The following is an 18083-nucleotide window of genomic DNA, read 5'->3' on the forward strand; positions in this document are numbered from 1 at the left end:
GAATCGATCCCCCTATTCCTGACCCTATTCTAGTTAAACAAACCAACAAGTTAACTAGCAGCCAGCCCATGAGGCAGAAAACCCCCATGATGCAGATACCGTTATCTGACGCAGTCACACTACGGCACAGGAACGTGTTATCTGATTAGGTCATAACGCTTGCGATCTAATTAGACAAGCGATATTCCTCCAGCCCCTGATAAGGCATACGGAGTTCTCATAACAAATCAAACCTATGACAACCTGGGCAAAACCCTGCGGCCATTGTTTTGATTTCACCGAGAACTTCAGTAAAAGAATGTGCTAACGAGCAAGTCGTATGACATCCTTATTGACGTATCTATGTCCATCCTTACGTCAATCTCGGCACCTTAAAGGTATAAATATTACCGATCTTGCCCTATGCAAAACACACGCGTGGTGACGAGACGGAGCAGCCATACTTGCCGAAGCCAAGAGCAGAGCAGACCCCGCTGGCAGCAGCCCCGCCTTCCTGACGCGCTGAGAGACGCGCTGCTTTCTCCTGCCGAGAATCCAGCACCGGCGTTTCTGGGCAGCCCTCGCAGGCAGCCTGGAATATCGAGACCAGAGAGAGAGATACCATTCCTCATTCATCCTAACTTCCAGGTACAGAACTGAATAACCCCTCACAGAGAATTCTTTAGTTATTCACTTGGCAAAAACAAACTTAACTTAAACTGTAACTTTCTAGTCCCGCCCACGTATTAGGCTTAGGTCAGGTACACGGGGTAGGCGTATTTAGAAACACCAGTTGAGTACGTTTAGTCAAATGTATATGTGTATGTAATATATTTTTATTCATTTTAAAACATCTTATGGCTTAGAAACAATATCAATGTTTTTACAGTATTATTTTATACTATTGCTTTTAATGTATGCACTTTACTTAACTATAAGTATTGCAATAATATCGATCCATTTCTCTTGTATGAGAAAAGAGACTGATCAATAAATAACACCTTTTTATTGAACACGCCCGTCTCTTCCTTTTCTCTACATTCTGATGAGACTAAGAATGCACGTACTGACTGAGTAAAATAATTTGCCTTTTGTTCACACGACTCTCGAGATTTACTCTTGATTAGGGGAGAGCAAAGTTGTCATGTTCTATGGTTGTCAGAAACTAAATCCCTTCTTGTCTAATCAGGGAAGTTAATTCCTCCTTGAACATTCGAGAAAGTTTCTAGTGAACTCTGAGCTAAGCTGGCAAACCCAAAACTTTAAGTCTAGTATCGACAGTAGTAGACCTAGTTAACGTCTGGTCTAGGCCTTTACTGCTGTAGGTATTATTCCAATGCGCAGAGCCTATTGGGATGATAGGAACTACACTACAGTTTCAGGTGGGCAAGAAGCATTTTTATTTTTCTGTGCTCCCTTTCGGCCCTACCAGTGCCCCTTGGATGTTCATGAAAGTGATGGCAATGGTAACTATCCATCTTAGCAGGTTGGGATATCTGATTTCTTCTAATTCAATGATGGGGTATTGAAGACGGGCTTTCCAAAGTCAGTTAAAGGCCACCTCCAGACAATGGTAAATTCTTACAATGTTGAGGTTCTCGATCAAATAAATGAAGTTGTACCTGATTCCTTCACAGAGGCTTCCTTTCAGCACAGCTCTTCTGTGCAGTGCAGTTCTGATCCTTTTCACCCCAACAACAAGTTCAGGACATTTGGGCTATGATCCTGAAGTTTCAGCCTCGGTCCTGGATCTTGGTGAGAGTAGCCATTAACTTCTTTGGCCTGCTGGCCTCATGCATAATGTGATCCACTTTGCCAGGTGGCATATGTGGGCTTTGTAGTGGGATCTGAAGTCTCAGTGGGCCCAGCACCAGGAAAACCTGTCTGGTGCCACCCAGGTTTTGGAGGAGGCTGCAGACAACCAGCAGCAGACCCCTCTCTCTTCTTCACCCAGAGTTGACGGTGGTTACGAATGCGTCCTTACTGGGCTGGGGAGGTCATGTGGTAGAAGTGGCGATCAGAGTACTCTGATCTTTGGCGGAAACCCAGCTCCACATAAATCTGTTGGTGTTGTGGGCAATTTGCCTAACTTTGAAGATCTTCCTGCTGTCCATCAAGTGCTGGTTCTCACGGACAGATCGTGTAGTACTGCAACAAGTAGGGTATAAGTGGGTCCAGAATCCTATGCCAAGAAGAGCTGAGCCTCTTGAGTTGCCTGGAGTGTCAGACTTTCTCCCTGATCATAAACGACCTGGTGTGATCCCTAAATGCCAGGGCAGACTAGTACACCCGGTGATGCCTGATGGATCATTAATCATAAAACGGGGGGGGGGGTGCCCTTATATCTACTACTGCTCCTGGGCTAATATACTGACCATAAAGAGATAGTGACTTCAAAACATTGAACCTCATACAAATAATTCTGGTGAGTTGCAAACAAATGCATTTTATTTGGCACATGCAAGTCAATGGCATTAATTGATTCTGCTTCCCCATTTCTTTGATAGTTCACTAATGACAGTTGCATCTTGAGGACATCTTCCGGCAGTGGGGAGAGCCCTGGCTACATCTTTATGCCACTATCAAGAACACAGTGTCAAAACTTCTGTGCATTGGAGTTCCCCTCAACGCTCTCATTTGGAGATTCTATTCTGGCTAGAGTACTCTGTGTGACTCCTGTATGCCTTTCCTCCACTAGCTCTCCTGCCTCATGTTCTGTAAAATATCACGAACAAATGGACACAAGTCCTCCTAGTCTCTCTGGATTAGGTCAGCCGTGTGTGGTATGTGAAACTTTTAGGCAGCAGGACAAGGTTCTGCTCTCAGACCTGCCCAATCTATACCCAATCCAACTCACATTATAAAGAAATATTACACTGGCACCTCCAATCTGAGTTCAAGGATACAAAACTGTTGCCAAATAGCAGTTACAATTGCATTGTGTAGAATCTGCCTTTGAAATTGTTACCCTTAGCTTACACTTATTTAACACCATAATTGCTTATCTTTTTCGGCCATCAGTCCTGAATAGATTTTGAACAAAATACTCTGTATTTATGGTATGATTTAAACTTAGATCTTTAACTGCCTTGGCATTCCATTTGAAAAGCAGTTTCTTGGAGATAGCATTAATTTATTCATGTAGGAGATTAGGAATTTCTGATTTACTCGTATTGACTTGATTTATTCTGCTTATTGCTTAGTTCTTAAATGAGCTTAGGAAGTAGTAACTCATAATAGGTGTCTCTAAAGCCATCAGGCCTGGAGAATTTCCTAATTTCAATAAATGCTTCCTTCTTAGGTACAGGTTCTTCCAGCTGGTCTTTTTGTTTTTGGGATAGATGTGTAATACCTGCAGCTCACGGTATGACTCTTGCTAAGACCCTTCCACTGGCTTGGAGGTATAAAAAGCTAGAATTTTTTTAAACTGCTTTATGTACCCGGTGTATCATAGTGAAATATGACGCCCAGACATTTAACCTCCATGATAACCACCCCATAAAGCATGCTTTTATAGTTTTGCAGCTATAAACCTTCTTTGTAACTCCTCCTGTTTGATATGCAGCCCACTGACACTTCAATGTCCCCCTTCACCAGTATTCAAAGGCAAGTTATGCAATGCTAATGTGTCCTAAATATCAGAAACCTCAACCACATTTAACTCCACCTTGAGAGTGGAATGGATTGAGATTCCTTTGTTCTATTTATTAGAAAGGATTCGGTGTTCTGACTACTTTTCCTACAGGGTCTCGGTGTCTGTTGAGGTGTGATTCTTTAGCACATTGCCTCTGAATCCAGGTCTGTTGCGCATCATCATCTTGCTGAGGTTGCAGGATCTACTTCACTGCATCTTAAGCTTCTGATTGCCTATTGTTATTGTTTCGACTTGTAAATCATTGGGAAAGGGTGGCTTCATCTGCATTTGGTCTTCTCTGTTCCAAGTAGGTCTATAGTAAATTTGAGCACTATTCTTTTTTTGTTGATTAGCTACTGTTAAGTCATAATAGAGTTTCAAATAGTTGTCTTTAAAGATATAATGACCTCCTTGTGATTTCCTATGACTTTAAAGAAAAGAAGTCTCTTTAACTGGTATATTTGTCTGAAGGCCTGTCTTTGTTGAGATAGAGAGACTCTTGGTGTGGTCAAATTTTAGGGAAGACTACTTAGCCTGGGATTCTATGTAGCAGTTATTGGACAACCTTCTCCCTCAGCACATGACAGAACTCCCTGAAGTCAAATTTTGGTTCTAATGGAAATATCTTCCTGCGGATTCCACAATTTGTGAATTCTCTGTCCAGGCTTCAGACTGGTCCGGAAAGCTTTTCCCTAGCAATACCTCTCCACAGCTGCAAAGGTGCTGCCATAAGTCGCCAGCTGTGACTTGCTTCCGGACATCAAGACACTAGAGTATATTAGGCCCTAAACTATGCACTGGTGTTAGATTGTGTGACACGTTGGCGTGGTTCCAGAGCTCTCTCTTAGTGTTACTAACAACATTCCTCTGCATTAGACAGTGGCTAGCTCAAATGCCTCTTCCAAAACTTTCAGGTGTTAAACACCATGTTGCAGATCCGGCAAGAGGATGCCCTTTTGTATCCACACCACAAGGCCCTGTGGTGCCATGGTTTGGAGCATGATCCTGCAGCCTGTGGTCCTTTTGCTTCTAAGCACCCACAGGCCATTTGGAAGCGGGAGGCCAAGTTATTCCTGGCTTAATGCTCACAGAGTGATGCCTAAGCAATGTCCTATGCCCAAACAGAAGTCACCTGCAAGGGCATGATCTCCTAAAAGATCTTGTGTAAACAGTAACACAAAACGTGTCATAGGAAGGAGAAGTCCCCTTCTTCCGTGAGGAAATGGTCCCACTGCAGCAATAAATTAAAAGTCTTGATTTCCTAATCATTGGAGAAGATCCAGACTGTGAAAAGGTGACACTGAAATCTCGGGGTCCATTGCCCAGACCAGCCAGAAAGCCTTGCACAGGTCAAGGCCTGCCTGAGTGCGATACTGGAACTGTTCAGGATGGTAAACAACGTTTACCACAAAACATTTTCCTCGCAGGGAATTTCAACGCGGTCGTTAGAACGACCGCGTTTTAATTCAGCATACCATTACTCCACAAGTCGGAACAACGACTTGCGGAGGGGGGAGAAGGTGTTAGATTTAAAATCCAACACCTTCCCTAATGTCAGCACAGACTGGAGTTGGAATAGTAAATTAGACTATTCCGACATCCAGCGCGCCCCCCCCCCCCCCTCCGCAAGTCGCTGTTACAACTTGCGGGGTAATGGTATGCGGAATTACAACGTGGTCGTTGTAACAACCGCGTTGTAATTCCCTGCGGGGAAAGAACTGCGGGAAAATGAGGCATATTCATTCAGGATGGCTTCCTCACCCTCTGGTCCGCTTTCTCCTTCGCCCCCCAATTGGGAGGCATGTTCCCTAAAGTTTAACAACCTCAGTGACTCTACAACTACACTTCCATGGACTCTGGTTTTGGCTTCAAAAGTCGAACCCTGCCAAGGCTCTGCCCCTATTCTGGCAAGGGGCCTGATTTACATCTTGGCCGGACTTCTGTCGTCCGTCTGCGGCGGAATATCCAAGTACTCTGCCAAGCTGACGGACGGTATCCTGTCCACTGTATTTAGATGTTTGCTGGCTGAACTGCTGTCCGTATCGACAGACTGTTGTCTGTTGCGTTAGCGGCACACTGTCGTCAAGGTAATAGATTCCTCTGCTGGCTAACAATACTTCGTTGATCAGGTTAGCAGGGTTTAGCTGAGCCTATTTTGATGTCCCGTTGTGCTGGAGTTGCCGTAGCGGGGGCTTGCTGATGGAGTGAGTCCCTGGTGGAGTGGAAACTAATAAGTACTAAAGATTTATTTATTTATTTATTTGCGGGTTTATATCGCGCTCGAATCGACTCCCGAAGGAGTATCTCTGCGCCCTAGGAACACCACAAGCACAGTCAGAGGGGAACTTAAAAAGAATTAATTTTGAAACAGAAAAGGTTTGAGCCGCTTCCTAAACATTAGATGTTCTGGACATTGTCTGAGAGCTAATGGGAGCTTGTTCCATAATAAGGGCCCAACAACAGATAGAGCTTTGCCTCCATGTCTGGCCTTCTTTGCACGAGGCACACACAGTAGAGACTGGTTGCTGGACCTAAGGGAACGAACAGGAGAGTAGGGTGTAAGTTTGTTTTTTAAGTATGCGGGACCTAATCAGTTTAAGCTTTTGTGGATTATGCAGCAGGTCTTAAACTTAATCCTTTGCCGGACTGACAGCCAGTGTAATTTGTCCAAAAGAGGTTTTGACGCAGATCTAGGGGGGGCGTTCAAGACCAACCGGGCCGCGGTATTCTGTACAACTTGGAGTTTGGCTAATACTCCTTCATTTGCAGATAACAGCATTCCATTACAGTAATCAATACGGCTAAGAACAAGAGCCTGTACCAATGTTTCCCTGATGCAGTCAGGGAGTAGGGGGAACACTTTGCGTAGAAGGCCAATCACGTGGAAACATGAGCCCACAATGTGGTTACTTTGCTGCTTCCGCGAGAGCTCATGGTCTAGTCAGACTCCTAGGTTCTTTACAACATGTTTGGGGTCAGGGACTGGTCCGAGATCTTGTGGCCACCAGTCCGGAGTCCATAGGATTTTAGCCTCCCCGAACAGCATGACTTCGGTCTTCCCTACATTACACTGTAAGCAGTTTGATGACATCCACTGAGCCACAGCCTTCATGCCCTGGGAGAAGGTGGTTTTAACCTCGGTGGTGAGAGATTTGAAGGGAAAAAGGAGCTGTGTGTCATCCGCATAAGACACTGGGATGAAACCAAAGGCTCGCATGATTCTAGCCAGGGGTGCCACAAAGATGTTAAAAAGGGTTGGGCTCAAACAGGAGCCGTGTGGCACCCCCTTAGAAATCTCAACCTCCGCCGAGCGATATTCACCCATGGTGACACATTGGGTGCGGTTGGATAAAAAGCTCCTTAGCCAGGCCAGTGCCTTATCCTCAAGACCGATGTTTTCCAGCCAACCTAGCAAGATGTTATGTGACAGTGTCGAACGCTGCCGACAGGTCTAACAGTATCAGGACAACGGAATAACCCCTGTCCTGATACATATGCAGATCGTCCGTAACTGACAGTAGGGTTGACTCAGTACTGTGCTTCGGCCTAAAGCCTGATTGAGAGTAATCCAGGCCTCCTGCTAGTGCGATGTAATTGGATAGATGTCGATTTACATGCTTTTCTGTGAATTTGCCCAGGAACGGTAGCAGCGAAATTGGTCTGAGATTAGACCGGTCTGTCCATGGAATCGCAGAGTTTTTTCTAATAGGTCTTACCAGAGCCTTTTGCCACCCCCTGGGAACCTCACATTCAGTCAAGGATAGATTTACAAGTCGCTGGATCCCAATACACATATATGTTGTGTTTGCTTCTAAAATATATGTAGGTAATTTGTTATGCTCCTTTTCTTACATATTGCATAGCACACAAACACACACTATTGAAAGCACACCCACAGGCACCACAACACCCACAACAACATAAACAAAATGTCAATATAGGTGTGTTCATTTTACCTTGATAAGTTGCAAAATGTACTCTAATGCATTACACATTAAAAAATACATGTAAGAGCAATGTAAAAATACTCTAGATTAAAGCAGTTGTAAACACACTATTCATAGTAAGACAAGTGTAGATAAACTTACCTTGAATCCCAGTGACAACGGAGTTGATTAGTGTAGTGGTCATGTAGTAGCATCAAAGGGATGACCTGGACAGTGGGACAGAAAAAAGGTATGTTTCTACCTCATTTCGTAGTAGGAGGTAAGTCACATTGTGATTGTAGTGACTGTAATCTTGACTGAATTCCAGCCAACAGCAGCTTCTGCCTATGACTTTGACGACTCAGTGGAAAATTCCTGGCTAAGTCCCCGGCACTCGGGCGGTCTTTCGTCCATGGACCCGCTAACATCTAAATGGAGTGGGTGGGCCGCCCATCAGCCGGGCAGTGAAACCATTGAAATTGATGGCGGGACCAGATCCGCCATGATCTAAATCCGGCCCAAAGTCTCCATTGGAACAGAGTACAATGTTGATTTTGAAACCATCAGAAGAAATTATCAGTATTGCAAAGGAAAAGAGTAAAAGGTTAATTTAAACTTTCATTACGTTCTTTTGGCGATGTACCTCCATGCGGCTCAGAGATTTGCCTGGAGGTTGAAGGAGATTTTTGCTGTGACTCGACACCCTAAGAATCTGTAGTAATCTGTAGTAACCATTTGTTAATTTCTAGCATAGTGTTTCTTTAAGGACATTCTTATGCTGCTTAGATACATTGGAATGTGCGTGTTTGATTCTTGAGTTGGTGTCTGTTGGAGCTGGCTTTGTCAAAGCTGGCTCCTCATCCATGTAATTTACATTAAATCTTCCTCAAGACAACTGGGGCATCCTGGTGTTTTACTACATTTTATTGGCGACGAGGATGGGATTCGAACCCACTCGTGCAGAGCACAATGGATTAGCATTCCATAGACATTCAGCGTCCCTCTGTATTGAAGTATTTTCTTATCGTCATTGTGCCTGCCAATCGTCTTCATGTGTGTCAACGTCCGCGCTCTGCCCGTAATTGGTGGAATGTCCTCCACGTGTATCCTTGTGGTTTCCTAGTGACGACCTCATCATACTTTGCGTGCCTATGTCAGAGCTCTGCGTGTGATTGACTGAATGTCCTCTACCTTGTTCAGCTGTTTCCCAGCAACCAGCCGCACGCTGATTGGCGCAACTAAGTCTTCCATGCTTGTCAATACTGATACTGCAGTTTGTATAAGGTGTGGGAACACACCTCACTCTAAGGGATCGCGATGTCCTGCTTCCAATGTTGCCTGTAATCATTGCAAAAAAGTCAGACATTTTGCAAAAGTTTGCCAAATGTTAAAGGGTCAAAAGAATTTTAAGAAACCCACTGTGTGCATTATTGATTCTGAATCTTCTTTCGACTCTGAAATGGTTTCTGTTGTTACCGACCTTACCGTTGGTGAAGTCATAGAAGAGGATCCCAAAGCCTTTGTTGATCCAATAGTGGATATTCAGGTTGGATGCAAATGTATCAAGCTCCTAGTTGATTCTGGTGCCAAAATAACCATGATCACCCAGAAACTCTTTGAGGAAACTTGGGAAGGTACTCAACCTCTTCTTCCTCCCGGCCGCACACCAGTATCATATGAAGGTCGGAAGATTGATCTCTTAGGTTATTTTGAAGAGGAGATGTGTTTCATAGGAAGAAGAATTAGAGGTAAAATCTACGTTGCTGTCAAAGGACTTAATATTTTAAGGTGGTTCCACCAAGGACTTTTTGGGATGGTCCTGAAACCTGGAACCAAATAGCAAGTCCTTGTTGTTGGGTGTTCAAATGAAGTCCAAGTGCTTTAGGAAAAAATGTCCGTCTGTTTTCAACTCTATCCTAGGTCAAATCAAGGGATTTAAACACAGAATAATAGTTAAAGAAGGATCTTTGCCTGTAAAGCACAAACTCAGGGGTGTACCCTATAGTGTCAGGGAAGATTTAGATAACTTTTTCTCACACAGTTGCCTTAATTACTTATCGAGCCAGCAGAGTCTTCACTTTGGCTTTCACCTTTGGTTGTTGCTAGGAAGAGGTGTGGTTAACTCAGAGTGTGTGTTGACTTAAGGTCCCTAAATAAAGAGATCTGGGTTGACTCGCATCCTCTTCCTAAAATCAATGATCTGTTTGCATCAACCAAGGGTGCAAAATTCTTCACGAAACTTGATCTGGCTAACGCTTATCACCAGGTTGAATTGCATCCTGAGTCGCGTCATCTTGCCGCCTTTGTCTTTCCTCTGGGGATGTTTCAATATCGACGCATGCCCTTCGGGTTGGCATCGGCAGCGTCGGTATTTCAAAGAGTGATGAGCAACATCCTCAGAGGGGTTGACAGAGTTATTGGTCTTCCAAGATGACATGCTCATTTTTGCAAAAGATGCTTCTTCACATGATCTTATCTTACACAAAGTGTTGGGTTTATTTCAAGAGCATGATGTGGTTTTAAAATTAGAAAAATGTAAGTTCTTTTGTACAGAAGTGGAATATTCGGTCATATTCTCACTCAAGATGGTATCAAGCCCAGACCTGGTCTTTTTGAAGCAATCTCCAATGCTGCTACTCCCACAGACAAAACTGGAGTACAATCTCTTTTGGGATTATGTGAGTACTATTCGAGGTTTATTCCTCATTATGCTACAATAGTTCGTCCCATCAGCAATCTTCTAAAAAAAGGGAACTAAGTTTGTGTGGAGTAATGAATGTGTCTTGGCTGTCCAAGAGGTTCAAAATCTCTTAAGTGACAGTTCCGTACTCAAACCCTTTGACCCCAGCCTACCATGCTGTTTAACTGTTGACGCCAGTCAAGTAGGTTTGGGCACTACCCTGACACAAGTGGAGGATGGAGTTGAAAGAACAATAGATAGGGTTTGCTTCTAGAGTCTTGAGATCTCCTGAATTACAATATTCAGTCATTGAAAAAGAGTTACTAGCTTGTGCATGGGCCATTGAGAACGGATGTGGGGAAAACAGTTTTCGCTTCAAACAGACCATAAACCCATAGTCAATATTTTGGGAGACACCCTCACTAAATGTTGTACCCCCGGAATTATGAGAATGGTTTCTAAATTACTACAATATCATTTTGATATCAGGCATATCTCTGGAGGTAAGAATGGCAGAGGGGACTTTCTTTCTCGATTTCCCTCTATGGACTCCCATGAAGATGATGTTTCCTTTTCTGACCTCATTGATGAGGATTGTGAAGAGTGCCTTGTAGCAGGTGTGGACATCCCGGAGTTAAAGTTCTGCTCTGAGGACGAGTGGAGGTTAGCTTTTGCCAATGATTGTATTCTTAAAGAAGTTTGTAAGTTCGTTAGTTGTGGGTGGCCCAGAGAAAAGGTTTGGTCTCCCTCTCTTCAACCATTTTCAAAAATTGAAGGCAAGTTATCTGTGGAGGATGATTTTCTACTACGTAATGACAAACGTATTCCTCCACATTCGTTCAGGAAGGGGGATTATTGTTAGAGCCCATGAAGGACATTTGGGATCTTCGTTTACTAAGCATCGCATCCGCGACATGTTTTGGTGGCCAGGAATGGACACAGAAGTTGACGAGTTTGTGATGGATTGTCGTATTTGCAAGTCATCTGACAAGTCCCTTAAAACTTCCGTTCCACCCCTCATTCCTGTTGAGTGTCCTGACCGTCCCTGGGAGAAGCTTGGTGTAGATGTTATGGGACCCTATATGACTCTCAGTGGCAGTTCTAGATTTATTTTGGTTTTGGTTGATTATGCATCAAAATGGCCTGAATACAAGTTAGTTAGGGAAGCCGATACTAAAACCATCATCGTTTTTTTTTTTTAAGCGAGGTCTGGTCTAGAGAAGGTTTTCCACAGACTCTTGTTTCTGACAATGGTAAACAATTTGTCAGTAAGGATTTTGAATCATTCTTGTCCATCTATGGTATAAGGCACATAAAAAGTACTCTTTATCACCCTCAAGGAAATGGACTTTGTTGAGAGGATGAATCAGGTGGTTGGGGACTGTGTAAAGTGGGCAAAAGCCAGTAATCAAGATGTTGTAAAATCACTTAATAGCATGATATGGTTTTATAGAACCACCCCACATTCGTCAACGAAAGTGTCTCCCTTCGAATTGATGAGGGGAAGGAAGGTGAATACCTCTTTCCGTCCAGGGTGGATGTCCAAGTGGCTTAATACTGAGTCAGATGTGCCTAAATTGATGTCTTTTGTAAAAGGGAATACTTCTCTCACCCAGGCCAAGCGAAAGCTGAGCTTTAACACCAAGATGGGGTCGTAAATGGCCATCCTGAAGGTTGGCGACACGGTTAAAATAAGGAAATCTATTCATGTCAACAAAGGTGAATGTAAATCTGGTCCACCTGTTAAAGTTGTTGAGAATTCTGTTCAAGTTGAGGGTGGTTGTTGGTGGAACTTGAGCAAGGTAGCTAAGGTTCAGCGTTCTAACCAGCAGCTAACCTCAAAGAAAAATGATAATAATGCTTCTTCTATTATGGGACATGTCCCTGGAATCTTCAGGAGAAGTTCCTGCACTATTATTAAACCTGAAAGGTTCAGGGAATGAAGTTCTTGTAATGTCATCTAACCTGCTTGTTTCAGGTAATTAAGCTTTTATATACTTCTGTTGGATTGTGTTTTTTTTTGTTTTTGTTGTTATGAGAAGGGAAGGTAATGTAGTAATCTGTAGTAACCATTTGTTAATTTCTAGTGTAGTTTCTTTAAGGACTTTCTTATGCTACTTATTTGCATTGGAATGTGCATGTTTCATTCTTGAGTTGGTGTCTGTTGGAGCTGGCTTTGTTGAAGCTGGCTCCTCAACCATGTAACCTACATTAAATCTTTCTCAAGACAACTGACACATCCTGGTGTTTTACTACAGAATCCCTGATAAAAAAGGATGTTCCGACAATGTCCGATTATTCGAAGGCTAATAACTTTCCTTCCAATTTTAATGTTGTTGCTGGCTTATTTGAATAGCCAACATGTCAGTGCCCTAGAAACTTCACCAGAGGAGACATCCATGGCTTCTCTGGCCCCTCAGTGGAAGTTTTCTCATTTAGGTCTGTAGCTTAAGCCACAAGATTTGAAGGTTATCATGCCCTCAACAGAGGAGAAGTGTAACATTTTGACTGAAAACTTGCAGCCCTTTTCCTTCATGAAGCAGCCATTGCTCTCATTATTGGAAGCAATATTGGATCCTGCCATGACTCCATGGTAGAAATGCTGTTTGGCCCAGCAGTCCATGGACCGATTGCATGATGTCACAGCCCTGCTTCTGGTGATCTCACTTTTGATTCTCCCCTTAAGAGTTAGTGACTTGACTAATAAGATCCCAAGGAATGCAGGTGTGTTTTGTACTGTATTTATGGCAGTTGTTGCTGTCTTCATTTTTGTCTGCACTGCTAGATGGTGCAAGGAAAAAGATCAAGAACTGATGTCACCATGTTGGTTGGCACCTGATCTCTTCTGGTGTCATTTTGTCTGGAGGTGAAGTCACGGTTGGAGCTGCATGGCTCAACTTAGTGGCACTGCAGAGCTGTTGCTGGGGAAATGCTTTTTTGGCCCAATTAGAAACCTGGAAGGATAATTTATAAGGTGAGAAATTTGTAGGAAGATTATGCATCTACCAGTAATATTGTTACCAAGGGTAAGTCCATTTTACTTCATTGCAACACATTTTCAAAATCTTCCCCCTATTTTTTTTTGTAAGTTGAACTTGCATCTTCAAAAGTGGTGCTTTTGTATACATTCCTGCTCATCTGATTCTTTATATGTCACATTTTCATGAGAATGTGACTGACCAATTTAAACCATCTGTCTGTGGATTTCCTTTCATGTGCTTGTCTTACAAGACTTTTCTCAATTAACGGCTGATCACTACCTTGTTCCCCTCTTCATTCTCAAAGGCTCTACTTTCATGCAAAGTAGTAAATACAGGTGATTTGCATTTGGCTGGTCCAAACTGAGGTGGCAAAGTGAACAAAAGAATGATGGGTTGGGATTCTGTCCTGAGCAATTGCCAGTAGTTCGACAAATTCCTTGTGTTTGTTTTAAGTGGTAGCTGCTCCAGAGCAAAGGACTTGTCCTTCTGTGGGGATCTACGTAGTCTACAATAGTCTTTGGTTTTCTCTGTCTTCTCTATGAAACCTCACTTACCATTCACCATTATGGCCTGAAGGTCTTTAATGTTTGGGCATAAAGACACATTGTTTTTTCTGTTTACTGATTTTTTTATTATGTTGTTTACTTTGAAGAGGAACAGGTGGCACTTTTCTTGATATAATTATAATGCTCCTTACACTGCCCCTACGCTGCAGGCTGTATTCTACTACTTCAGGAGTGCCTTTGTCCTGGGTATCAATCCAGTCTCTTGCCCCAGGCTTTCTGAACTCCTTCATGTTCTCTTTTAGTCTCTGTGCATGCATCTCTCTCAGCCAGGGGTTCCACTCAAGTACACTATCGCTCCACCCGGCTAACCATTCAACTAGGCTGTGCGAAATTCTCCTCAAGTTTACCCTCCGGCTGTATCTGTCCTCGCCCCTGGTCACTGAAAGCTTTGTTTGGAACATTGGTGGGAGAAGACCAGACAGACTGGTGGTCTCTAATGGTTCAGAATAGCCTCCTTCACCCGTGGCTTTTCACCATTTTCAAGCAAAATGATAGGGGATTCTCATCTGCCTCAGTGCTACACTTGCTTTGTCCTTGTTCCCCCTCTCCTTGCTTTAACTTGCAGGCTTCGCTCTCCTTCCAGATTTGGGTCGATGCCCTGTGCTCTCAATGGACCCCTTTTTATTTTTTCAACTACCTTTTCCTGCCATGGCAATAAGCTTTCTGTGATAGCATTAACTGTAAGGCATTTCCATTCTCATCCCTGTAGCCACTGCCATCTTACCACATTCCTTTTCCCAACCCTCCGCCTGTTTACATTCTTCAGTAGTCCTTCAGGGAACTTTGGGGCCTTTTTTCTTTGGATCAGCTAGTAATATACTTTTGGGTATTCAGATGTCAACCCAGCGATGTATGCATATGTGCATGTTAACTTAATTACAATTTTCAGTAATTTTATGTATATGTTGATGTTTGCGTTCTATCTGATTAGATCATATATTCTTCTGTAGGTTGATGGGAATTCCTTGTGAGATCATCACTCCGAAGCAAGTTGCTGCCCTTCACCCCCTCATCAATATTCATGACTTGGTGGGTGCTATGCACGTTCCTGAAGACGCAGTTGTGTCTACGGCTGATGTGAGCATGGCCCTTGCTAAAGCAGCCACGCAAAATGGTGAGACCTCTGAGAAGTGTATAATATCAGACATAAAATAATAAATACAGCCAAGTCTGTTTTAGGTTAGCTGTACCAAGATATGTTTGGTGTATTGTCTTACAAAATGATGTGATGTTTTTGCAAATATCCCAATAAATCCCTAAGGAGATAGTATTCCACCGATCTGCTTCTTTTCATGCCATGTGCCTTTCTCCCAGAACAAATTGGGCATTGTAGGGCAGGAGGATTCTTTCTTCCATTATGGACACGTAGTTTATTATGCAATAGTTGATTGTATTCTAAATTATGAAGTCATTTGTATCTATCAATCTAATTTTTAAAGTGTTCCCGCATTTGTCACTCTAGGACTCCGGATTAGAGCCACCTTTTCCACTGCCAGCCTCACCTTGTTAAACCATTGTCTTCCCTGAAATATTTGAATATGTACCACTTCTTTCCTGACAGTCATTGGTAAATAGCAGCTATATTGGCTGTAACTGTTCTGTATGCTGTATAGATATTCTTTTCATAGACTCATTGTTAGGAGCTCTCTGCATGGTATACAGGCATGTACTCCTTCCCTGAGTGCCCGACTGCATGTTTACCCGGTATCTTGACTTTTGGTTTGGTCCTTGAGTTATGTTATTCTAGGGTGTGTACAGAGTACAGGACTACCCCGAGGTCCAGGGACTGTCCAGGGACCTGGAGAGGCTCAACAAGTGTACCTGCATAGTGGAGAGATGACTACTAGTCCAGTCCTGTCCATTGCACATAAAGCTGTGGTGGCAGCATACTGTCTTTTGAGCGAGAATGATAGTGTGACAAGTCCTATTTAGGTCTTGCCTACGCAGCGCACATGCGCTGCATAGGAGGGCCTTTAGCCGTCGCTCTGCTCATTTTTAGGCCTGGGTGGAAAACTACGCTATGCTTGCGTAGTTTGCGCAACTACGTGCTACGCAAATTGCACGTAACACAGTGCAAAAACGCGTAGCGTAGCGGCCATTTTTTGCTTGCTCGCGGTCCTAGACGTCAAGTTGGCAATCGCGAGCAAGTAAAATTACATCCCGGCGAGACTTTTTCCTCGTTCACGATCAGCAACATCAAGTTGCCAATTGCGAGCGTGGAAAATGAACCTCACGCCGAGATTCTCAACGCGGGGAGGTCCGGTTTCTCATTGCGAGTGGTCGCGTATGCTCGCGACCGTTCGCGATGAGAAACTACCAGTCCGCTTTGAGAAAACTGCCGCTCAAGTACAAATCTACTCGAGCGGCAGAAAACGACTGCTTGCACTGTGCAAGATGCCGTTTGCAATGATTGCACAGTGCTGACAAGCATTTCCCTTCCGTACTACGCATTCGCATGGCTCGCGTAGTGTGAAGTGCACTTCGCGTAGCTACACGTAGCGCTACTATGTGAACTACGCCCAGAGTTATTCATTTTCAAGCACACAATCGTGCTTGTGGCGGCATCCACCTTGCGGGAGCGAGCAGGGGCGCGCCACAAGCATGAGTGCAGTGCTTGAAAATTAACAGACTACGCACGCACCACTCCCGGGCTTGTTAAACTTGAATGCTTCCCAGAGTATTTATCTTAAGAATAATTTAATCAATTTTAAACCCTGTCTACTCCACAGATCGCCCATGTTGATATTTTACTTCCCGTTGATCCTAAAAATCATGATGGGGGGTGGTTCTGTTGGAGAACCTCAAGAGAAAGTGTGATCTTCAGCCCCTTTCTCTAATTCACCTACAAAGAATTTCTACAGAAAGGGGTAGGGTTAAGTCACCTTTATCTTCTATTTGATCACCTAGTGCCTGACCCCTCACCTAAGAGATCATCAGAAATGTACTACAGAGTCAATATAACAGGATGTGATGGATTATGTGACTGGCCTTAGGAGGTTGATGGCACAATACATGAGTCTGGAGAAGATAAGCCTTCATGAATGCCAAGAGCTGATGCAGTGGGTATAACCAGACAGAACTGCTACATGGGTACCAGGAGTCTCAAGAGTTATTGGTGCTGAAGTCCATTTTTCTAAGAGTGTGAGATATACAGAGTAGTGCAGACAATTTCTTAGGTCAACTACTTGCTGGGAACGGGCGGCTCAAAGAGCCAAATATGGTGTTCCATGGTACATGATTAAGCCATACCTTAAGAGAGAGTTCACAGTGAGCATCATTGAAATGGCAGATGAGGTTCAAGAAGACAGTGAGACTCTTCCTGACATACTGCATGGTAATATAAAGGGTAATTCTGTAGATGGGTTACCGCTTGCCCTTGAATTAACATCTGAGTAGCAGAAATAGTATAGGGAGGTGCTGGTATGATGTTCCCAACTCTTTTGGCTGACTCCAGGGTAGACACCTGTTTGAGTCAATGACATAGACACCAGGGATAGTTTGCCTGTGAAGATCAAAATGTACCAGATATTTAACCGAGTACCGGAATGTCAAGATTGAGGTTGCCAAGATGTTGGATTTAGCGGTGATTGACTGTTCTGTAGTCCTTGGTCCAGCCATATATTATCGGAACCCAAGCAAGATCCAGACTTCTGGTTTTGTGTTACTTACTCGGGACCTCAGTCAGGGGACCAAGATTCATGCACACCCTATTCCCAGAGGTGATAATCTAGTGGCCCTGCTGGATGATGCAAGGTACATGTACGTTTTTAATCATACTAAAGGACATTGGTAAATCACATTATCAGCTAGCGTCAACGAGAAGAATATATTCTTTATGCCACAAAGACTATTTCACTATTTTCACTACTACTGCTGCTGTGGTTAGATTTGTATCTAAAATCAATAACTGAGGATGTAAAATTGACGCCTATCTTGTACTAGGTCAGAATCTGGAGTACAGAAAAATAACTCCCTTATTGAGAGGGGCTATTCAATGTTGTCAGCAGACTGAAATGATAAAAAATTCCTTGGCTGATGCATGTTAAGAGCTCATTAGTAGACCTTGGGCAGTGGGGGTCTACTAGTTTAATACCAAGTTAATTTCTTCAAATGTGTATTGATTTGTGAAGAATATAGTTTGGCTTTTCTTCCCAAGAGAAACAAATTACCTCTGTATCTATGGTCGGATGGGTCAGCAGTTTCCTAAACATGAAAAGCAATTACAACTTTTTTTTTTTAAACACATTTTTATCTATAGATTGCATATATTCCGCAGAGCTCGGTAACCCAGTGATATCTGTAAGTCAAATATACCAC

General features: G+C 43.3%; 1 protein-coding gene across 2 annotated transcripts in view; it reads left to right on the forward strand.

Annotated features, from left to right (window-relative positions):
• The window catches only part of PDPR (pyruvate dehydrogenase phosphatase regulatory subunit), a 795794-nt gene that overhangs the window by 189898 nt on the left and 587813 nt on the right, over window positions 1-18083 (forward strand). For both annotated transcript variants that reach the window (XM_078670675.1, XM_078670676.1), the window contains exon 5: window positions 14717-14880. In XM_078670675.1, coding sequence (XP_078526801.1) covers window positions 14717-14880 — 164 coding nt within the window. The remainder of the gene's footprint in view (window positions 1-14716; window positions 14881-18083) is intronic.

The sequence above is a fragment of the Lissotriton helveticus genome, chromosome 12, assembly GCF_964261635.1.
Source record: "Lissotriton helveticus chromosome 12, aLisHel1.1, whole genome shotgun sequence".
Lineage (NCBI taxonomy): Eukaryota > Metazoa > Chordata > Amphibia > Caudata > Salamandridae > Lissotriton > Lissotriton helveticus.